Consider the following 25,600-nt stretch of genomic DNA (forward strand, 5'->3'; position numbering starts at 1 on the left):
TGCTAATTAGCTGCTGATGCTATTGTAAATAAAGGACTAACGCAGCATATATTTGCTCTTACCTCGGCAGAAAGTTCCGTTACCGATGTACCCCGGTTTACAGGAGCAACTGTGTCCACCAACCGTGTTGAAGCAAAGAGCGTTTTCGTCACAGGTATTCAGTCCACGCACACACTCATCGTGCTCTGAAAAACACCAAAAAAGAAGTGTGTATGAGCGTGGGTTTGCACCCTTTCCCCAAACTTTTTGCATGTTCGGCACTTTCTATCTTCCTTGCTGCTGTTTTTTTCCTCAAAGGGAAAAAAGTTCCGCCTCAAAGATGAAAAACAGGCAGAAGGAGAGAGGAAAGAAAGGATAAAAACACTGAAAGGGGTAGGAGTCAGATGTGTATGAGCACAGTGCTTAGGGAATAACTGACACTATTGTACAAAAATAATGCGCCACAGTCTTTGCTGAAGATCGTCTGCACATTTGAGAGGCTGTCAGAGTTTTTGCACTAAGATTCTCTCTAGCTGGGAGGCAAAGGCTAAAAGAGCTAAACATGCATATTGCTTATTACATTTAAGTATAAATACAATAAATGTTTTTTTTTTTATTAATCAATAAAACAAGTTACATTTATATATATATATATATATATATATATATATATATATATATATATATATATATATATATAGCACAATTTTCAGCAAATAAACAACTACTATCACTCATTTTGCACCATATTTAGAAGGCAAAAAGCATCATTCAGTAAAACAAGAGTTCCATACAAAATTGTAGCAGATAGGCAAGGCAAATTTACAGTGCTGAGCATAATTGAGTAAAACCCATTTTGAAAATGAATATTTGAATCCACTTCTCAGTGAATAAGGGTGAAATACATTGGTGCATTTGGAAAAAAATAGATTTAATAAACATTTTTATAATATTAATATTTTAGTTACAGAAGATCTTTAGAAATGGAAAGATAATACAATTGAATTGATGCAAAATATTGCAAAAAATTAGAAGTACAATTTTTAAAAAAAACATTATATATTTTTCGTTTCTCTTAAATTTAGGAATTAAAAAAAAGTTATTTAATATTTTTCCCTGACATAAATTTTGTTACTGATGAACTATTATTGTAAGCTATTTTGTTAGATAAGCTCCAGATTTGGCTTCAGTACTTATTGATCTAATGTATATGCACAAAGATAATATTGTAAAGCATCCTATTAAAAATATTAATTTAAATGAGATATTTGTGGGGGGGGGGGGGGTGTACTCATATGCTGAACACTGTATTTATATAGCACATTTCATACACAATGTTAATTTAAAGTGCTTTACAAAAACAAGAATAAAAGAAACAAGGAAAGAAAATTCTAAAAATAAATCATAAATAAATCAAAAACACACAATACAAATCTCATTTTTATAATGAGAATGATTTGATGATAGAAATTATTATTTTTTTATTGTGTTTTTGACAAAAAGTACAATACATTACAGGTATTCAGTGACAAAGGAAATTTGTTTTTAAGGATTATAACGCAACCATAAATCTTTTATTTTGCCATTAAATATCAAATCCAATTGTCAGCTGAAAGCCTTTGATAATTAAAAATATAATATTTTTAATCATATTCATAACATTTATCACTTATTTCTTGATATATTTTAGTAAATACAGCCCATTTCCACAAAAACATAGAATGAATAATGATAACTCATACTGTGACATTCACCATATTTTAAGTTTTGATTTAGTTACAAACACAAGGCAGTTTACATCATCTCAAGTCCCTATACCTGTATTTGTCTGTGCTAAAATATGATTTATACTATAATAAAAACAGCAAATAATATATTGTTTACTAGGGCACAGAGGTTTACATTGTAATAAAACCGTGCAGTGAAATTGATGATAAAATGCTTAGCAATCATCTCACAGTTTTGCAGTCTTACAATGACCTCCAGGTGACCCAGTGCTAAAAGAACAGCTTCACACAGTCTGCCTGAAATGCCAATGAAAGGTCCTTTGCCGCAGCCTCCGTCATTAATATTTCTCTTTGGGGTGGAAAATGTTCCCAAAGCAGCCAGGAGTTAAGGAGAATTGGAAAAAGAGTTTTGAAGGTGCTGTGTGAAAACTGCAGTAAAACTTCAGCGAAGCTCATAAATATAACATTCTGGCCAATCAAACGAGAGACGTTTGTGTCTAGTTTGAAACAAAAGTTATGGATAGAAAGCAAAAATTGTACTTTTTGTAGCGATGTACAATATATGCAGACAGCTTATTGGCTCACAGACAATATTTTTCTTTTCTTTACATTAATAGGTGTTTATATACAGTGGAGTTCAAAATTATAGAGATCATCAGAGTTATTCTAAGAGGAGTAAAATAGCCTTTATCACTTCTATATAATAATAAAATTTATATATTATAAACTCTGAAATAGTCTATAGCCATATCAGTCTACACTGAAAAAAAAGTGTTGCATGCAGAGCTGTTGCAAACAATTTATTTGTGTTGAATTTAAACAAATAAATTAAGTTTAATATTCTTCAACTTAATTTGTTTGTTTAAATTAAACACAAATAAATTGTGTACAATCACTTTACGTAAAAAATTTGAGTAAATCCAAGGAATCATCTCTGAATACTTTTTTTCAGTGTAGAAAATAGCCATTTTTTATTTTGCGATGCTCTTAGTACATGATGCAACTTAAGAAGGGTCACGATTTGAATAAGAAATGATCAAAATAGTTGCTAACGGTCTAATCTGATTCAATGATCTATGCTAAGCTAAGCTAAGCTAAAAGCACTTCCGGAGATCAGCTGAATAGATTCAAAAACAGTAAAACTCAACTATTTAACTCTAGGGGAGTTGTAAAATGGGTCTATTTCCAAAACCAAAAAGTGATGTGTTCCTTTAGAGCCCTAAATTCAACTGTAGCATTTAAAACATTTGATTCATCACTTTTTTTCTCTTATGTAATGACCCAAAAATATAAAACGTAAGCCAATAAAAAAAAAAATCGGTCCAATCTCAGCTCCATCAGCTCTCTCGACGCCAGCTCTGTTTAGCTCAATCAGTGATATTACAGTCATGCCAAGCAGAGTCTGACTGAGATGAATCCCTCACAGTGGACGTGTTTGTGTGGTCTGATTTCTCATCTGCGTTGACTCATCTGCCCATGACAGCTAAAGCGACACCAATTATCCTCCTAATTACTCATATTAACAAAGCTCTTCTCTCCTTCTCGCACACATATTCATTTGCTTTCTATCCTCCAGATGGGCTGATCTGACAGCCACCACTAGGTGAAAAATGGAGAATGTTTGTATGGTTTCCAGCACGCAACTATACTTTCATCTCTGCTGTTTTGTCTCTCCAATCCCCAATGTTTGCACCTGCCATGGCGTCTCTTTCTTCATGTCACTTTTCATCTCCTCAAAAAATCATCCTCCGCTGAAGCGAAACAGCCTAATCAACTTTAGTCATAAATCTTACAACCCAGATCCATAAATCGCTCTCATTAAAATGCCATTAAATCTTGTCATTAAAATGCACTTTAACTGATGAATGATGTTGATTGGATTGGTGTTCATAATGCTGCCATTCCTCGCCTTTGAACATCTCATACATTATCAGTTGAATTGTGGATCTTAAACACAGTATAATGCTGCTTTCCACTGCCGAATAATAAACTAAAGAATGCTAATCGTAACTTTCGAAGTCACAGGAATCACAATTACTTCATCTCAAATAAAATGATTTTGAATCAAGTAAACAAAGAACTGTAAGAAAAAAAAATAGTTTACATCTAGCACTATATTTTACATATTTTACTCATATTTTGGCATTTATTGCATCCTTTTTCCGCAAAATATGAAGAAAATTCAGAATCAAGTTTGAAACTGAGAGACAAAATCCGAATTGTTAATATATTGTTTTAATTTTCCCTTTTTTCCATTCAATTAAATAAATTCTCATTTATCTGTTGGCTTCCTTGCAATTTTTGCTGTTTATGTCTTGGAATTAATTTACATCTTGTTTTTCTTGCAGATATAAATCTATTTGCAATTATTTTTTCTCATATCTAGCGTTTATATCTGGGAACACATTTTTGCATGTCATGATTTTGCAATCCTGCAATCCTGGATTAACATGTTGATCCTGGAACATCGTTTTAGTTCGAATACCTATTCCCTACCCCTAAACCCAACTGTGGATTAATCACAAATTCAGAGGGAATTGATAGTTGGATAACAATTATGTAGAAGTGCATACACCTAACCATAAGCCTAAACTTAACATAAACGGTTAACATATCCATAAATTCTGACTGGCTGATTGGAATGTTGTTCCAGGATCAACAAAGATGTTAACCCAGGAACATGTCCTACTTGGTGAAATCAGGTTGGCGTTAGTTTTTTCCCACACGATTCTGAATTTATAGCTCACAATTCACATTGTGTTTCTTAGCTGTTTAAGAAATTAACTTGCAAAAGCAAGAAGAAATGTTAGAAAGCAATTATTTCCTTTATTTATTTATTTACTTTTATTCAGTTGTGGAATCCAAGCTTTCTTTCTTTTTTACATCAAACAGGCAGATAAAAGCATATTCCTCATGGGCAGATATGATTTTAGGAAAACATGATTGTGTTTGGGCATTTAGTGGATAATTTATTTCAAAATTAAACTCCTTTACTCATCCTCATGTCCTCAGTCAACCTGTATGACTTCTTTATTCTGTGAAAATCAAAAATAAATATTTGGCAGAACGTCCAAGCTGTTTTTGTTTTTTTGTTTTTTTGTTTTTACAATACACAGTTGAAGTCAGAATTATTAGCCGCCCTGAATTATTAGCTCCCCGTGTTTAATTTCTGTTTAACTGAGAGAAGATTTCTAACACATTTCTAAACACAATAGCTTTAATAAATCATCTCTATTAACTTATTTATTTCATCTTTGCCATGATGACAGCAAATAATATTTTACTAGATATCTTTTTAAGACACTTCTATACAGATTAAAGTGATATTTAATGGCTTAAATAGGTTTATTACGTGAACTCGGCAGGTTAGGGTAATTAGGCAAGCATTGTAAAATGATGGTTTGTTCTGCAGGCTATCGAAAAATAGTTAAAAAAAAACTAAAAACTGCTTTTATTCCAGCCAAAATAAAACAAATAAGACTTACTCCAGAAGAAAAAATATTATCAGACATACTGTGAAAATTTCCTTGCTCTGTTAAACATCATTTGGGAAATATTTAAAAAAAGAACAAAATATCAAAGGGGGAGGGGGGGGGGGGGGGCTAATAATTCTGACTTTAACTGTAAGTGAATGGTGACCCTGATTATAAGAGGCCTTTGGTTTCTTTCATTGTACGTAACAGAACAGCATGAACATTCTTCAAAACATCTGCTCCAGACAGAAGATGAGCGAATGATGACAATTTTAATATCAGAGTGAAAGATCTCTTTAAAAAGTTGAAACTAAAGGAAGAAACTTTGTAAAAGCGTTTACATGGACAGTTCTGTCCAGAATAATGAGCACAAATGAGCTGATTGGAAACTAACTTCCTTTTAAGCTTAACATCTGCTGACTGCCAAGAAGAACTAATGAAGCATTATGAGAGAGACGGGAGGAATAGAAATTCCCATAATGTCACTTATTAAGGCAATTTTTTCCTCTAAAATAACAACTAACGCTAACTAATGACCGGTACTGTTGGTGTTACTGACAAATCATCATAATATGCTCTCAGGTTTGTTCATTGCAGAGTAAAGAATGTAATTAGTAAATATCACTGAGCCGATCGTGATTAGGCAGAGCTTTAATGAACAGATCTGAAAACAGTGGAGCGCAATTAAAATAATTACAGTAATTCCAATAACTTCTGATGTTTTAAATTAAAACAAGATCAACTGATTAAAAGTGCTTATTTTTTATATCAGGTAAAGTCTATTCCGGCTTCAAATTAAATGAGCTCCGGCTTGATCTGATGTGACTGCAGCCTGCAGATTATCTCGTAATAATCCCACAGGCAAAATACTCAATGTTTTTCACTGTGCGACTGCACACATGAATAATTGAAAATAATAATGTTTCGCCAGCCTTGCTGAGACACTATGTAATTACAGAAGCACATCCACAGCTTTGAGCCAATCCAAAAAACTGACGCACGCCTTTCAACCAATCATCAAAAGGGGAAGAGATCCAGAGGGAAGAAGAGAGATTAAACATATAGTGTTAAACTGATAACTGCTGCGAGTAATGCATTTATTAAATGGCTATAAAAGCAGCAGGGTGTGCATTTAAATGAAAAACCATCTCTCACCTTCACGATTCGACTAAGGCTCATGCAGAAATGAGTGTCTTGGATCATTTCAGGGAGTTTTAAAGTAAAATGACTACTTAGTAGCTCTAAAAAAGGTGTTCAGTTTTGTCAGAAATGCATAAATGTAATTATAATTTTAAAATATGTACATATTGCCACAGCTTGGAAGTCAAATAGCACTAAAAAGACGCTTTATTGCATTTAAAAATAACACCTAAACCTAACCAATAGTGTTGAAGAAAAAAGTGGCATAAATAAAAATAAAAAAATGCACGTGTTAATGTCAACCATGCCATTTACCTTATTTAAACACAGCTTACAGCACAGAACTGAGTGATGCAAGCTTACTACAATGAAAAATTCATGCAGAGATAGGTATGTGATGGAAATGTCAACTCGGGGTTTAAAATGAACACCTTTCCAGCTGTCAAATGCTGATAAAAATGGTACAATTGGGACAAACGGGACCTTGGTACAGTACATGACCTGTATCAACACACCATCACATTTATCAGGTTGGTTCTTATATCTGATTCATATTCTATCACTTTTCATGTAATCGATATAAGAGTTCTCCCTCAAAAGCGAAATAAAAAATACATATAAGATAAATAATGGATGCAGAAATGCCACGTCTTTTAAACCCCCCAAACATAACATATATTTCAGTTTGTATTGGTTGTGTGTGAGAGAGTTTTTTAAATAACACATCATATGTCTTTTTAAAATCTTTAAAAGTTGAGTCAAACTGGATAGCAAATTAAAGGTTCCTTTCAAACAAGTTCTATGTATTTGCATCATAGAACATTTTGTTATTGATATAGTTAAAATAAAAAATAAAAATACAGAATATAGGCTTACATTTTTTTTGCTATTCAGCAACATAACACAAATGCAGCCAGTATGCTACAGCTGAAAGTGTGAATTCTGTATTACACATTATAATGTAGCTTGTACAGAGCATCAAAATTCAGGAGAATTCCATTGGCCTGGTCATACATTGGGAAGATGCAGCACCACTTCCACAAGCTTTCTTCATTCTCTAAATAAGTCCCCTAAATATGTCCCTGTTTGTGCATACACATCTGTTTGTGCTAGAATATTACAAATATAAATATATGGGACATAACTACAACCATAATCGCAAAGAGGTGCTCCGCATGATCTCTCCTCCGCTTTCTCACAACATAAGCCTTACTTTTGGGACATTGTAATGTAGCCTATACATTGAGACAGTGTTTTTTTATGTAATAAACTCAGTAAACACTTGATTATAAATCATAATGAATAATAAATCCAGACAAGACAAGCAGATGAGCCTATAATCTAAACATGACTTTTTAAGGTTTGTAAATGCAAAGAGCATATCTTTTTGATGAACCTTGTATTTACAGTAGATAAGTGTGTGTGTGTTTCATAAAATTATTGATCTGTCCAACACAATTTCATAGGAAATTAGTTGCTTTAGTAGCTATTTATGTTAATTAATACAATCTCATTTGCACATTTCATAGTATGATTTGCTCATCCTTCAATGAGGAGTAAAGTTAGGGGTGGTGTTTTGGAGGTTTGCCTTGTACAATCCTCTTCGGATGTTATCGCTCGATTGAATGGGCGTTATCAGTGGTGATCTCCCAACCTAAATAATTCTGCTTTTTAAAATCACGTTTTCACACAAATCATTCGTACAAACTATGTATTTTCTGACAATGCATTAAATAAATGAGATAAAATAGATATTTTCTCATGAAACCATGCATCTGTCAGTCTAGCAAGATCGTGACAATACATCAGATGCTTTTCAGCTCAGTTAACTTTTTTTCATCTTCAGTTGATTATGTTATATCGCTCCTGCAAAAACAAATGGAGCCTGATGGCGAATAAGCAAAAAAGTGTGCAAAACGCTCACAACCAATAGAAAACAAGCAAAAACAAAGAGCCTCTAACTGCAATAAGAAGGCTTCTGTGCAACCGATCGGTGACTAACAATGAACTTGTAATGAGAGCGATAATTCTAATTTAATATCCAGTAACAATTATAAGACTACTTTAATAAATCTTTCTCCATCTTGCTGCACTGCTCAAAGTTTTAGTCGATGAAAATCAGTCCTAACACCATTTAGCACCATTTAACAAAACCACTCTATACCAGCATATTTAACTACTGACTCCACACTCAATGTTGTTCAGTGCTGTTTAACTGATGATGGTTTCTTCAAGGCCATTAGAGGTTTGCTTAAAGAACACAATAAAACAACTAAGCAATGAAAGTTATTCCACGGAGCACTTTCATACAGCAAACCGGCTCTTTCAACACACACAAAAAACAACATGCAGCATTAAAACGAACAGAGGTCATCATCCACCACGAAGCCTGTCAGCAAGGTCAGCGTAATGCAGACAACTTGAAAATAATAACAATAAATAATAACTAAGCAGCTGGCCTTGATCACACGTGCCTTTCTAAGAGGATCAGCAGAAAAAAACATTTCTTGAGTAGTTTCTAAAATAAAGGCTGAATTAATGGTTGGCTGTGAGCGCACCTTGCAGGTCCAGGTGCTGTTTTTTGTGCTTCTTAGAGTATTTATTGAGACAGAAACCTTCCTGGCCTCTTCGTTGTAATTAATTCAGTTTTAAAGTAGGTCACAGAAGGACTAAGGCTCATTTATCGCGAAGATGTTCCCTTGCGCCGTGTTTTTGCTTCCTTATCCCGCACTCCTGAAGAGATTTAATTGCTTTTTTTAAGTTAAAGATCAGGAGCACGTACCATCTGTACTTTCCCTTGGTGCAATTGTTCGCATATGCTCTTACTTTCCCCCTCCTCCCAAAAAAACTCAGCTTTTTTGGGTCTCTCCCTCTGTTTAATTCATTTTTCTTTTATTGAATGTCTTATTAAAGCAAAGGTAAAAACAATGCTTGATATGTTGCATAAAACAAACCTCATTAGTACAAAAAAAAAAACTAAATAAATAAAAGAAATAACATTTTGTTGGGTTCTGCATGTGTTGCCTGGAGATAAAACACATCAAACATTATTTTTTTTAATTATGTCTTAGTAATTTGTTTAAAACCTTCTCTCTATATTTTTGCTCATATTAAAATAATTAGCTCCTAGGTTTACTTGTCATGTTTTATATAAATTAAAAGGTAGATGCTCTACTAACATACACACACACACACACACACACACACACACAAGAACATAATTAAGGAGTATTTTTCAACTACAACAAGAAGGTCGCTGGTTCAAATCCCAGCTAGACCAATCGCCATTTCTGTGTAGAGTTTGCATGTTCTCCTCGTGTTCGTGTGGGTTTTTTCCCAGTACTGGGTTGCAGTTGTAAGGGCATCTGCTGTGTAAATCATATGCTGGATAAGTTGTTGGTTATTTCCACTGTGGTGACCCCTGATCAATAAAGGGGCCAAGCCGAAGGAAAATGAATGAATGAATGAATATCTAAATAATGAGATATATCAAGTTACATTTACCTGAGAAGCATACTAATATATTAAATCTTATGTTATACTTATAAAAATTAAGTGATTTTATGATCTAAAAATTATCAGCAATGTAAGAAAAGTAATCTTGTATTTAATTTAAATTATCTTTAATTTTATTTTAATTTTCTTTCTTTTATTTTTGACAACATTGATTTTCTGTTTAATTAAATTTGACATTATTGTTAATATTAATATAAAATAATTAGATGAATCTTTATATATTTTAAGTCTATTCACTAACAAACCTGTTAAAAAAACATATCATTACATTTGTTTATTTATAATTGTATTTATATATTATCACTTTATTAGGTACACCTTACTAGTAACAGGTTGGACCTCCTTTTGCATTCAGAACTGCCTAAATGCTTCGTGGCATAGATTTAACAAGGAACTGGAAATATTCCTCAGAGATTTTGGTCAATGTTGACATGATAGCATCATGTTGCTGGAGATTTGTCGGATGCACATCTACGATATGAATCTCATGTTCCACCACATCCAAAAAGTGCTCTATTGCAGGGGTGGCCAACCCTGTTACTGGAGAGCCACCTTCCTGCAGATTTCAGTTGCTACCCATATCAAACACACCTGAACCAATTAATTAGGACCTGAACACCACGTGATAATTACAGGCAGGTGTGTTTAATATGGGTTTCAACTAAAATCTGCAGGAAGATGGCTCTCCAGGAACAGGGTTGGCCACCCCTGCTCTATTGGATTGAGTTCTGATGACTGTGGAGGCCATTTGGGTACATCGTCATGTTCAAGAAACCAGTCTGGGGTGATTCACAATTTATGACATGGAGAATTATCCCTGCTGGAAGTGGCCATCAGAAGATGCATATACTGTGGTCATAAAGGGATGGACATGGTCAGCAACAATACTCAGGTAGGCTGTGTCGTTGACACAATTGGTACTAATGGGCCCAAAGTGGGCCAAGAAAACATCGCTCACACCATTACAATGTGCTTAATTTGTGAATTGCGAGGTCCCGGAACAGATCGAGGTAACAGATCTAGCATGTTACCCGAGGATGGAGAGGTGTCACGCACAAAAGCGGAGAGGGGTAGTGGGGGAGGTAGGTGATATTGGGGGCGTTGGAAGGTGGAGGGTTGTCACGGACGAAGGACGAAAATGAAGAGCAGGGAGTTGTTGCGAACGAAAATGAAGAGGCTTGGGGAATCCATAAGAAAGTGAAAGTGAACAGCGGATGGGAAAGGAGGGTGGTTGAGGAGGGGGATCGGTAAATGAGGTGCCGGATCAGATTTCAGAGATCTGAGATGTTCCGATGTTCCGGCACAAATTAAGCCCTGCCATTACACCACCAGCAGCAGCCTGAACCATTGATATAAGGCACGATGGAGCCATGTTTTCATGTTGTTAATGCCAAATTCTGACCCTACCATCTGAATGTCACAGCAGAAATCGAGACTCAGACCAGGCAAGGTTTTTCCAATCTTCTATTGTCTAATTTAGGTAAACCTGTGCAAACTGTAGTCTCAGTTTCTTGTTCTTAGCTGACAGGATTGGCACCTGATATGGTCTTCTGCTGCTGTAGCTCATCCGCCTCAAGGTTCGACATGTTGTGCGTTCAGATCGTCTAGACCATGCCGAAATGCTGGCATGTGATTGGCTAATTATTTCTGTTTAACAAGCAGTTGGACAGGTGTACCTATTAAAGTGGCCAGTGAGTGTATACAGTATGTATATACACAGTATAAAATGTTTTTTGAGTGAAAAAAGTACAAAAACAATGAAATTAAAAATGTGAACATAATTAATAAAATATAATTTACCCCAACAAATGTGGATTGTCATTTAATTTTGGATTGTGGATTGTTGGAGCAGGTGAAAAACGAATTAAATAAGCTTTTTAAAAAGGCAGGTACTGTTGTGATGTGTGCTACTCACTATAGAAGAGATGATGGACAGATTTGTCAGTATGATGAAGTACAATTGTCATCCCCTTTTTGATACAGTCCAAGCGTGTGTAAGCTCTTTTAGCTCAAGATTAATTCAGCCATGGTGTTTCAGTGAATGATACAGGAGGTTATTTTTACCAACAGTGATCAGATTGAATAACCAATAAGCTAAAGTGTGCAATATGAATGCAATTTTATTAATAATATTGCCTTTTATATACATGTAATTAATTTTATAGTATGGAGACTTTTGCTGTGACGTGAATTTCCATTTGGGATTAATAAAGTCTAAACAAACAAACAAAATATACCAAACAAAGCTTATGTAATGAGGTTGTGGTGTTTATAAAACCGTTTTAACAGCCTGGAGTCATGCCTTAACCATAAATCCTTCACAAACTTTCCCTGGCACATGTGAATTGTCACTGTACTCACCTGTGCAGGAGTAATCATCAATACGGACGAAGCCAGTGTGACAGACGCACATAAAAGAGCCTGGTGTGTTCATACAGACGGTGTTCTCCCTGCAGTAGTGTTTCCCCTCCGCACACTCGTCGATATCTGCAAACACAACAAAACACACGCTGTACTCTGACCTCAACCCGACAACATCCTCAAAGCATTTGGGAAGAGGAACTGGCAAAAAGCAGCATTCACACCGCAGCTGTGATCAATTAGCAGCATTTGTCAAGAGTGCTGGAAGATCTAGTCATTACATCACCGACCAAAAACACTGCAGTTCACACTGATTAAGGGAAAAATAACAGGAACGCTAACACCATGTTTCAATGAATATTTAAAGGGAAGCACAGACTTTTGAATTTGGTAATTTAATCAAGCATTTGTTGCCTTGAAACCCTCAAATTGGCTGCTTATTTTCTATGGAACAAAAACTAAACTACTAAATAAACTGCTTTCAGTGGTTTAGTGCTTAAAGATACTGTCCTTTTAGATTATTCTAAATCATAAAATTACTATAATATGCTGGCAGATATTTAGGGAAAATGCTAATTGAATATATTTGATTATCTGAAAAACATTTGTGAGCTATTCTCCTTTGAAAAGGTGGTTTCTGTGTTGGAGTGTTTGTCTTTGTTTTGGTCTGGATAACTCCGTCTGCTGCCCGTTTACCAATTATATTTGGGAAACCTGGGTTGGAAAACCGAATTTTTTATTTCAGTTAGGGAGGCTATATTAATATTTGAGAAATTGTCTCCTCCAAAAGACAGTAACAGTCTCCGAAATATAGATTCAGAGTTATTAAAACCTATTGTATAATTGAACTTATTTTGCAAATTATTCAAATATTACAAACGTAAACATCAGCTGATCGGCTAAAAGTGTGTGGCTTGATCTGCAGACATGGTCACGTTTTGTTGGTGTCTTTAATCTGGCAACCTGCTTGTATGTCATGTTGAAGAAGGAGGAGTCAGGTAAAAAAATTAAAATAAAAATAACTCTCAGGGCTTTATCATGCAGCTGGTGCAATAAGGCGCGAGATGTTTGGTGCGATTTGTTGCTATCTCAAAACAACGCAACTCAAATTTTCACGTTTTGCTCTACGTTGTTTAAATAGCAAATCCATTTGCGCCACTTTGTGGAATCTCGGATCTAGAAAGGAGGTGTGTTAAGGTACATTAATGGCAGGTTGCTATTTTGAGGAACTAAAAAAGACTGCGCCATTGACCAAAGAAAAGCTGGTCTAAAGTCCAGCTTATAGCGAGTTAGTTATGCGCCTATGCAGGTCCAAAACGCTTACACATTACTTAATACACACAGAATGTACAGCAATACACAAATATCTTTACATATGAATTTTCTTTTTTAAGGATTAAAATGTTACAAAAATTATTATTTTCTACATAAATATAAAAAACATTACCTCTTTGCCTCATCTCGGGGGGGCTTTTTTTTGTTTTTTTTATGACAATTTGCATTTGTATAGTGTTATTATTATTAGCAGTATTATTTATTATATGTATATTAATATTTATTTTAATTAAAATACATTTAGCTTTGTCCATCTGTCGAGTTTTGGAGATGTATGCATCACCATATGGAGCACAAAAATAGAACGTGTATTTGGATATAACTTAGTTTTTATACCACACTTCGTTATTATTGCTCATTTATTTGTTTACTGAAATTAGAACTGAATTTAAAAATATTTGTGAAATAAATCTTTGCGCTTAACAAACAAAATTAAATATGTAGGCTAATGGATGTCTTCAGTGGAGTGCGTGAAACACGTTTTTTTTAATCCATAAAAGTAAATGAGTAAAGAGTAAAAGTAAAGTAAAGAAAGCATAAAGATGCCGAATGGAGGAGGTTCATTCTTTATCCTCGTGCTGCAGATGGTCTGTTTAACGGTTGTCTTTAGTGCTAGTGAAGCATTCAGTTTTTCCACTTACAAAGTCCGCCATGTATATGCACCATAACGTGACGCAACTGACTCTTAAAGGGAATGGGAGACAAAACACTGATTAATTTAATGCATGTTATGCTCAAAACACACCCATAACTCATTAAGAGAATAAGCACAACCATGTTAAACCATAAACCGGAGAGCAAAGTGTATTTTTTGGTCCCTTAATGTTTTAGTGCCATGTGCTTTAGACTTTGCACCTAGATCGTTAAAATAAAGCGCTCAGATTTTTTTTATTTGGACCGCAACACGTAGTTCAACCACTAGGTGTAAAGCCTACATACTGCACATACTGTATGCACCTTATTTGTGCGGCCCAACTTTTTTGAGTAGGGTCTGGATGCAGACACAATGCAATCTGAGCTGCATGCAACCCTAACCCTACCCCTCACAGTGACATCACTAGCTCCATTGAGTGCATTGTGTCTGAGACTGCATGACTGAATGTCTCAGCTTGCATATGCAAGTCTGCACTTTTGACTTTTTTGGGCATCTACCTGAAAGTTTGATAGAAAGATGGCAAAAAAATACATGTAGAGGTCTGAATATATTTAGAAAAATAATGCAGAGCGCTGCATGTGTGACTCAGTTCAGTCCTTACACTGCATTAACAGACCTTTTGCTTTCTGTCCCTTTCACTCCCTCACTTTCTCAGCCTCCAGCTTTTTCTCTTCCACTTTTCATAGATATACTCTCGTCCTTCGGTCCACCCACTCGCTCCTCCTCAAGAACACTTTATATAATCTTCTTCTTCTTTTCTCTGTTTATATCACCCCAGCACAAAATCGTGCTCTTAATCAGCATTCTGTCTCCTTTCCAGCAAAATAATCAGTTTATTATTCTTATTACAAAACATATTTAGTGAAGTAACATTTGAGTGAAGATCTGTTATACATCATTCATTCATTCATTCATTCATTCATTCATTCATTCATTCATTCATTATTGTTCTTTTCTTTCACTCACTTATATTCTACCCATTATCACAATCTTCCAACCAACCATCCATTTTTATTTATTCATCATTCATCAATTTATTCTTCTATCCATCATTCCATAATATTTTTCATACATCATACTGTACATTCACTCATTCATTCTTGTTCTATGCTAACATTCACTCATTTTCTATCCATAATGCCATTTTCCATCCATCCATCAATCAATCAATTTTCCACTGATTGATTGATCCATCATCCATCCATCCACTCATTCTCTATACATAATTATTCCATCCATCCATCCATCCATCCATCCATCCATCATTCTATCCCTCCACTGTCTCATTTTCCAATCCATCCCTATTTATCCTTCTATTTATCATTTATCATTTTTTTTTCATAGATCATTCCATCCACTCATTCTTGTTCTAGTCTTACATTCACTCATTTTCTATCCATAGATCCATTTTCAATCCATCCACCTATCCATCCATCATTCTATTTTTCATTCATTCATTCATTCATTCATTCATTCATTCATTCATTCATTCATTCATTCATTCATTCATTCATTCATTCATTCATTATTGTTCTTTTCTTGTATCCCCTTACATTCTATTCATCATTAGATTCTTCCAACCAAACCATGCGTTTTTATTCAATCACCATTCATCAACATATCCTTCTATCCATCATTCAATCAATAGTTTCATCCATCATACAATTCGCTCATTCATTCTTGTTCTATTCTTACATTTACTTATTTTCTATCCATAATGCAATTTTCCATTCATCCACATATCCATCCATCATTCCATTTTCCATTTATTAATGTATTCATTCATTCACTCATTCATTTATTCCTTACATACACTCATTCTCTATACATGATTTGTTCATCCATCCATTTATCATTCTATTCCTTCATTGTCTCATTCTCTAATCCATCATTCATTCATCAATGTATCCTTCTATCTATCATTCATAAATTTATCCTTCTATTTACATTCATCATTTTTTCATACATCATACCAGTCAGTCATTCATTCATTCATTAATTTTTTATCCATATTGCCATTTTTAATCCATCCATCATTCTATTTTCCATCCATCCATCCATTCATCATTGTTCTTTTATTCCATGCACTCATATTCTATCCATCATTATGTTTTTCCAACCGACCATCCATTTGTAATCAATCAATTCATCCTTCTATCCATTATTCCATCATTTTTCATACTTAATACCGTTCACTCATTCATTCTTGCTTTATTCTTACATTCACTCATTTTCCATCTATAATGGCATTTTCCATCTATTCACCTATTCATCCATCCATCTATCATACATTTGTACATCCGTTCGTTCATTCGTTTGTTCATTTGTTCATTCATTTATTCATTCATTGTTCTTTTCTTTCATCCACTCATATTCTATCCATCAATACGTTCTACCAACCAATCATCCATTTGTATTTAATCATCATTCATCCTTCTATCCATCATTCTATCAATTTTTCTTCTATCCATTCTTCCACCAATCCGTTTATACATCAATCCATTATTCTATTCCTCCATCGTTTCCTTCTTCAATCCATCCATTCATCAATCACCACACTTGTCTAGTGTAAGGTTGCAGTGACATAATAACAATAACTAATAACAACCTATGAAATCCAGACTTACTCACTAACACAGAAACATAGCAACCCTATTCTGAGAGCTGATATTTATAGATCCAAACAGTTGCTTCAGCAATGGACTGATAAAATCAAGTTTCCATGTTGAAATCTACACACACTGTGAATCCATCAGCACAGTGTGTTTCGGTACCAAATAGTCTAGAGAAATCCTTATCTGTATTATCTGTCGCAACGTGTCTGCTTTGGAGGATTCAGAGCTCAAAGTGAGGATGAAAAAAAAACTCAATCATCACTTCTGTAATTGAAAGTGTAATGCCTTATTCAGCCCGTTTTTGTTCTTCAAGATATATATCCCAAATTAATAATTTAAAGTTTATTTCAGAGCAGCGTCGGCACTGGTGTTATTCGTTCGCCCGGGGCTGTCACAGACTACAGTCTGCAAGAGTCCAAGCACAAATGCTGGATTCCTATTAAAATGACAGAACAAAGTGTTTCATACAGAGGCCTTATAGCCAATTATTTAAAGCCTGTGGGTGTATTATCATGCTAAAATAAAACATGCAAGAATAACTACACAAAAACATGATGATTGATTGCCACAAAAACATAAACACACAAAAAGATTTAGCCCTTTATGTGAAAGGGAAAATCAACACATTCCTAAATGCTAGAAAAATCCAACAGCGTTTAATAAAGAGTGCTATTTTGACCCAGCAGGTCCTCTCAGATTTAAGCAAGTCCTACTGATGCAGAATGCTTTTGAGAGACTTAGAGGAGCATTTCCACCTTCTATCAACATCAGTTTTAATTGTTCAGATCACAAGTAGTCAGGCGAGACGCATTACAGTTTCCACCTAGTATTAACATGTTCAAATGTATCTCTCCTTGTTGACCATGTGTTCAGATTGTCACCAAAATCCTTCCCTCTTATTTCTTCACAGCCTGCATCATTTTTGTGCGGTTGAGTTCTATTGAATGAACACAGCCAAGCTGCACGGCTTACAGGTAGGTAGAAAAGCAAGCCAACGAAAAGGATACGGATTGCAACCGTATTTAGATTGTAATCTTTTCAAGGGTGAATATCATGTTTTGTTGCACTTTCTGATAACATGTTCGCATAACTATAACGTGTCGGTCAATAGGTGTTTATTTGTGGCTGTTTTAAAGGATTCAAATTCAAGTTTGCTGGATATGGTTAAAAGAAGACAACCTCAAAGAATTATAGATCCTGTTTTAAAGGGATAGTTCACACAAAAATAAAAATTGACCACCATTTACTTTCTCTCATGTGGTTTTAACACTTTATGAGTATTTTCATTAACTGAAAAGAAGATATTTTAAAAAAGCTGGTTACTTGCAGCCAATAACATCCTTAGTAGTAAAAAAAAAATACTATGGAAGTCAATGGCTACCAGGTTCCAGCTTTCATCAGATTGAAGAAAATCAAATGTGTTTGGAACAAGTAGACAGTGAATAAATGATGACGGAAATTTCCGTTTTGGGTGAACTGTCTCTTTAAATGTTTTTAGTGCCATTCACTTGTGATTACATTAAAATAGGGAGCAAACTTTTTTATAATGTCCTTCCCTGTTGTGACACGGTTTTATTTTCATCCAAAGTTTGAATACTGCATATAACATTTGCATATAAAGAACTGTTTTCCTCTCATGTGTAATGGAATAAACTTGTCACCTCCTAGGAAACTAGCAAAATATATTATTAGTAAAAATGATTGTTTCTGTAAACATTTTTTCAATAAGCTGGACCTCACAGCAGCAGATGACACACTAATAACAAACATGTATTCTTGCATTTGGAGGCAGCTGGATGATTTTTTTTAAAGAAATTCAGTCATTTTCCTTTGGCTTAGTCCTTTATGTATCAGTGGTCACCACAGCGGAATGAAACGCCAACTATTCCAGCATGTGTTTTACGCAGCTGATGTCCTTCCAGCCGTAACCCAGTACTGGGAAACACCTATAAACTCTCACATTCACACACACACACACACTCCTACTATGGGCACTTTAGTTAATCCAATTCACCTACTGTATAGCGCATGTCTTTGGACTTTGGGGGATGCCAACACAGGTAGAACATGCAAACTCCACAGAAGATTAAGCCAGCCAGGACTCGAACCAGGGACCTTCTTGCTGTGAGGCGACAGTGCTAACCTTTGAGCCACTGTGCCAGCTTTAATTATATTATTATTCACAGTCATTTTTGAGGATGGACTTTTGTTTGCAAATTTTTAAAAATAATATTTAAAATATTGTGCAAAGAGAGTACTAGTTAATCAAGTTAGCCAATCACATCGTCTGTATGAAAATGGCTCATTGTCGTATATTGTTCATCTCGAGTGTATAATTGCTTAGAACTTATTTACATTGCATTTCAGTCTTGAATTTTACTAAGTGACCTCCTAAATTGTTCATCAAATTCAATGCTGAAAGTGACATAAACAACTGAAAAATATAAGTTTTGCAATCAGACAAATGTTCCACAGCATTTAAAACATTTAAAACATTTGAAACATTTTCAAAAACATTTTTACAATTTTTCAATTGATAAAATGATTGATTGTTGCAGTTTATTTAAGGTCTTAACATTTCAATTAACATTTCAAATAGCTGTCAGGCAACTGCCTTGACATTTTAGAGGGATGCCAAAACTATTAATAAGTTATATAGCAGAATGTTTTTGACTCTTCTCAATCGATAATTAGAGTTAAAGAGTATTTTGTAGTCTTTTAGTGAAGTTTCACAAACAAATTTCGAGAGGAGCTCAATATGATTTTGATTGATATGATTGATAGCGACTGGTTTCTCATCTGTAATCATCGTTACGCCAATCGGATTATTCCAAACTCACTTTAAATAGCCTGTCTATCATTACTCCCTTATTTTTTGAAGAATCCCCCCATCCACCCTGTTTTCCTTTCTCTCCTTTTTTAGGGGGCGCTCTTGAGAACTACCTGATCTCGCACCCCCTTACATGCTCATTGACCAGCCAGAGCCCTGGGCTCAATTATCTCCGAGCTCAGGATCTCTCCCATGACAGCATGCCAAACCTATTTTTTTAAAGCAATGTCTGAGTGCAAATTCTTGAATGCTATTTTTTTATTTTTTTTGGATATTACATAGTCTAACATGTATGTAAGCATATATACCCCCCAAAAAATTTAAATTTACTCACTATTTACTCTCCCTCAAGTGGTCTTTTATGATTTTTTTATTCTGTTGATCCCAAAGGAAGATATTTTGGAGAAAAGCTGGAAACCTGTTGATATCTATAGTATTGAATATTCCAAATACTATGGAAGTCAATGGTTACAGTTTTCAGCTTTCTTTCAAATATCTTCTTCTAACAGAAGAAAGAAAGCCAAACAGGTTTGAAACAAGTGAATAAATGATGACAGAATTTTCGGGTTTGAGTGAACTGTCAACAAGTGCCATCATGTGTTAAAATTGTAACGCTTGAAGCTTACGCTGCTATTCCTAACCAATAATTGAAAACAGAATGCAGTTGAAGGATGGCGTAGGGCTGGGCAATCTCGATTAATTACTTTCCATATTGAACAATAACGATATATATTTTGATATTTGTTGTTAATGCCTCCATATTTAAAAGAGTATCCCAACAATGACTGAAGCCAACAAAATTAGACGGTCTATTAAATAGCATAACCTATTTTTTCAGTGGCCGATAATATTTAGGGGCTGAAAATTCAGTGCATCTCTAATATTAACACATTTCTAGATTCTCATTGTTGCACATTTCTGCCATGTGATTGGCTTTTAGATCAATATAGAGTAAAAAGTCTATAGCTTATCATCATTATTGACATAAATTTTATTGCGATTTGATATAATATTGTTAATCAGTCCAGTCCTAAAACTAGAAATAGTCAGGAAATATCAGTCACACTCTCTCGGAGCTCCCATGTATGTTTAGACAAGGTTACAGCCTATTAAATAGCAGCGATCCACAGGAACCCTCCTTCACATCTGTACACACACGCTCGCGCAGCGTGAACTCCCGGGTTTACAATGCATTAATTACAGCTGTAAGGATAATAGCGGCGCTGAAATATTCATTCAGCGAGACACTAAGTAATCACCAGTCAACAGCTTTCGTCAGCAACTCCTCCGTCTGTGATTGCGGGCAATTTAGTGATTTGCGAAAGCCCTGTTATTTGCTTATACAAAAACAGAAATTTGGAGCAAGCAGATCTGTGGGGGGTCAAATAACAGGTGCCAGGGCTTTGACGGATTTGGAGTCTCATTGGTCTGTGTGGCGTTTAGAAACATACATGGTTTGTCTGTGGGAGTTTGAATACCTTGGCAGTAGGCGCTGTCGTCCCTGAGCGCGTGGTATCCTTCTTTACAGCTACAGCAAGCTCCTGCTTCTAGGTTAATACAGTCAGAATTTTCCACACAGTTGCGACTGTAACCCTCGGTGCAGAAATCATGCCCTGGACATGAAAAAGGGAGAGAGTTGAAGTGTTAAACAATGCCCAAATCTGGCATCTATAATTGAAGCATTGTATTTATGCATTTTATTCCCTATTTTGTGCAATTTTCCAGGGTAACATATTGACAGTATTTATTTGTTGATGTGCTTTTGGAACGTTGGGATGTTTTGCATCCTGTGGTGTGACAATATCTAAAGACATTTTAAACAGCATTTTGTTAATTATTTTATAATTGTTAATAAATGGCTTCTTGATGAGATTTTAATTATATTTTTTTACGTGTTTTTTTTTTTTGATAAACATCATTCATCTTCATTAGTTTTCCCCAAGATACTAAAGTGTGTTTTCTTAAATCTCACGTCTTGTTTTTTTAAGTGTATTTTGTCTTATTTTACTTGTTTATTTATATTTGTTTTATTTATATTTGTTACTTGTTTATTTCCATTTTTAAAATGGAGTAAAAACGCTATGTAAAATAAACGAAGTAAATAAAACAATATTGTATATTTCCGACAGTTTCTGTTAGCTTGTAACAAAACAAACAAATACATAAATGAAAACGCAATGCTAAACGCAAACCAAAATGTATACCGTTTGACATTGTGAAGTTAAAAACAATAGATGGCAGTAAAACTAATATGTTCAAGCATTTTTGCTCTCTGCTCAGAAAGTTTGTGCGAAGGAAATAATATGAGGCGGGGGAAAAAACTATATTACAAGCAATTATAAAACAAAACTGAACAAAAAAAAATGAGATGGCAGTAAAAATTGTTGCACCTTGCATTTGCTCAAGTTTATGTGAAGGGAAAAAACATAAGGCTGGAGGAAGAACTTTATTTTAGTGCTTTTAATACCAAAACACACCATGCAATACACTTCCTGACAGAAATCTTGTTGCCTATCCAAGTTTTAGAAACAACAAACAATAACTTGACTCTTAGTTGATCATTTCGCATCAGAAGTAGCTTATATGAAAGGCAAAGGCCTTTAGATAACGCTTATTTTACCAAAGTAAAATAAGATCATGCCTTAATTTTTAATTATTTAATTAGGACAGTAAAGTCTGACTTTGCTTAGACAAAAGTCTCTTCACTTAACATGAATAATGTAAAGTATAGAGTATAAAGTCATGCTGTAGTGGAAAAATAACTAATTTGTTTATGACTCCCATGAGCTTGGAGGACTGCATCCATACAATGACTCAAATAACTTATTAATAAAGTCATCTGGAATGGCAAAGAAAGCGTTCTTGCAGGACTCCCAGAGTTCCTCAAGAATCTTTGGATTCATCTTTATTGCCTCCTCCATCTTACTCCAAACATGCTCAATAATGTTCATTTCGAGTGACTGGGCTGGCCAATCCTGGAGCACACTGACCTTCTTTGCTTTAAGGAACTTTATGTGGAGGCTGAAGTATGAGAAGGAGCGCTATCCTGCTGAAGAATTTGCCCTCTGCTGTAGTTTTTAATGTAATGGGCAGCACAAATGTCTTGATGCCTCAGGCTGTTGATGTTGCCATCCACTCTGCAGCTCTCTCGCACACCCCCATACTGCATGTAACCCCAAACCAAGATTTTTCCTTCACTAAACTTGACTGATTTTCTGTGGGTTCCAATAGGTCTTCTTCAGTATTTGTGATGATTGGGATGCAGTTCAACAGATGATTCATCAGAAAAATCCATCTTCTGCCAATTTTCCAAATGATCAACTAAAAGTCAAGTTATTATTGGTTGCTCTTACCACTGGGATCAATGAAAAGACTTTTGTCAGGTAGTGTATATCTCAATATAGTAGCTATATTTACATTAACCAATTTTTATGTGCATTGCAGACTATTGTATAAAAAATTGCCAAAAAATGCATATTTGCTCTTTAAAACAATGTAATACACAAAACTAAGTAGGATAAACATTTTATCTGATGAGGAAAAATGAACTACTGTACGATGGAAACACATTTGCCGAATAAATTCCAGCATGCACATCAAAAAAGGCATACGATTTTGTTTTAACTTATCAAAACATGTTGGAAAGTAACAGACATATTTAGGTGGACTAGTAGTTCTGAACATTGACTACAAATGTAAAATATTTTTTTAAATATTTTTTTTATATAATTTTAATATAATTTATTAATAATTTTTATTAAAAATTTTATTCTCTTAAACTCACTAAATGCTTTTTTTTTTTTTGCAATTTTTATGCAATATTCCAGGTTTGCACATCACCTCAGAAACATAGCTAATGAGAAGTGTGGTGAAATCGAGCAGACAGTATGTTGCCCTGTGTAGTATCACTGTTACACTGAGGTGTTAAATGTGTGAGGGGTGAAAAATAGACGTGTGCTGTCATGCACAGACATGGCCGGGTGTTGAGCACAAATCGAGTTTGTGTGTGCAGTGGTCAAAGGTGGCTGCCCTTAATATGACTCCATCAGTGCAGTAGAGGGTGTGTGTTGTTTCTGTGTGTGTCGCACCTCTGCACACTTTGCAGCAACGATCGGTGAGTGTGATCTGCTCTGACTCGGGGCAGTTCAGATCTGGACAAGAAGTCATTTCCACCCTACGCATACTTCGATCCTGCAAACACACAAAATCTAGAGTTTATACAATATTATTCCTTAAAATACTCTGTAAACTTCAGAATAAAGCGTTAGCTTTTAGCATAGCAGGAAAACTAGACATAATATAAAAAATAGGAGCTTAAGGTAGTTTTTTAAGTTCCAATTTAAATTCTGATTTCAGACTTCAATTTTAAGACCAGTTTCGAATTTTGCACAGAATTCAAACTGGGCTTGGAATTCAAAATCATAACTAGGCTCAGCATAATTCAAATTCTGCCTGGAATCCCAATTCATAACATGTCCAATTAGGAATTTTAATTCTTTCTGGAACTAGTGCTGAGCCGATAAACAATATTATATGGAATTTATGATAAAAGAGATCAAATTTATGCTGATAACGATGATAAACTCTTGACATTTTCACTCAATATTAATCCTAAGTGCCAATCACACATCAGAAATATGCAACAAGGTTGGCGCCTCTTGGTGTAGGGGTTAGTACGTCAACACATGGCACTTTGGTGTCAACGGTGACCCAAGTTTGATTCCCACCTCAAGGTCCTATGCCAATCCTTCCCCTCTCTCTACTTTCCAGTCTATACTATCGACTTTCCGATCAATTAAATGTGAAAACCTCCAAAAAATTATTATAAAGAAATATGCAACAAGAGGAATCTATAATTGTGTTGATATTAGAGATTCACCAAATTATTGGCCGCTGAAAATTATCAGCTGAAAACAGGTCATGCTGCGTCACCCAGTATTGTTTAGCATGCTAGTTTCACTTTCCCGCCAACAATTCCCTTTCCCGCCAGCAGTACATGCCTTCAGTCATGGGTGGAATACTCTTTTTAAAGTGGAAGCATTCAAAACTTATATGAAAATTTTTACGTTATCGTTCGATGCAGTAAAAGAATTATCTAGATATTTAGCCCAGCTCTACCTGGAACTGAAATTGCCCAAATCAAATGTGGTCTGAAATTCAAATGAAATTCCGAGTGTGTCTCAATTCAAATTCCTAGGTTATTCTAAATGAGGCACATCTCTGAGGAGTGTCTGTTCTATTAATTTTCTATGGAAAGTGAAAATTCGTTTAAGATATTTATTATTATTATTATAACATTAACCTCTATTAGACTAAATTCATATTAAAAACCAATTCTAATGCTTTGGGAAATAACACTCGTTGTAGACGTCATGGGACAACTGATCGTGAAGGAACGTGTAGTCTTTCACTTTTGTTACGCAGGTCAAGATTTTATCGAGAAAAAAATGGCATAATCTGACATAGTGACTTTTGTAACTGACAATAAAAATCATGTGATCTGACCGGGGCTTTAGAAAGAATGCCAAATCTGTCAGAAATTTCAGTTCATATCATATAAAAACTTCAAAATCTAGGTGTAATCAAGTAAAAAGTGTGACCAAACTGAATTCACATTAAAATTCTATCCTGAAACTAAATGTATCCCCATGCTTTGATGCCCATAATTCAATTTCTCAAACAGCCCCAGACTGGAATTCTAATTAATAGCCATGCACAGACTGGCTGTTTTCTCGCAAGATAAATGTGCAAAAAAATGCAGAACATTCAGATCCTGTCAGGCTCTGGCGAAAAAGCTTCAGACCGTCGGCCTGCAGTTCACTTGTACTTACCCTGCATTCAAACAGCAGACAGTTTCCCTCAGAGTCGTGAATGCTCTTACGGTCACCTTCCACATACACTCTTCCTCTGAACAGACACACGGCTACAGAGAAAACACACACAATCAAAAATAAGCAACACGGTGCACA

At 34.9% G+C, this 25,600-nt stretch overlaps 1 protein-coding gene across 2 annotated transcripts in view; it reads right to left on the reverse strand.

Moving 5' to 3' along the window:
- Window positions 1-25,600, reverse strand: part of nell2b (neural EGFL like 2b) — an 81,209-nt gene that overhangs the window by 34,442 nt on the left and 21,167 nt on the right. For both annotated transcript variants that reach the window (XR_015482869.1, XM_087248108.1), the window contains exons 10-14: window positions 25,463-25,554; window positions 23,720-23,822; window positions 21,110-21,244; window positions 12,197-12,322; window positions 63-185 (exon numbers count right to left, since the gene is read on the reverse strand). Coding sequence is in view for 1 of the 2 variants with exons in the window: in XM_087248108.1 (XP_087104234.1) it covers window positions 63-185; window positions 12,197-12,322; window positions 21,110-21,244; window positions 23,720-23,822; window positions 25,463-25,554 (579 nt within the window). In the remaining variant the exon portion in view is untranslated. The remainder of the gene's footprint in view (window positions 1-62; window positions 186-12,196; window positions 12,323-21,109; window positions 21,245-23,719; window positions 23,823-25,462; window positions 25,555-25,600) is intronic.

The sequence above is a fragment of the Danio rerio genome, chromosome 4, assembly GCF_052040795.2.
Source record: "Danio rerio strain M-AB ecotype USA chromosome 4, GRCz13ab, whole genome shotgun sequence".
NCBI classification, from domain to species: domain Eukaryota; kingdom Metazoa; phylum Chordata; class Actinopteri; order Cypriniformes; family Danionidae; genus Danio; species Danio rerio.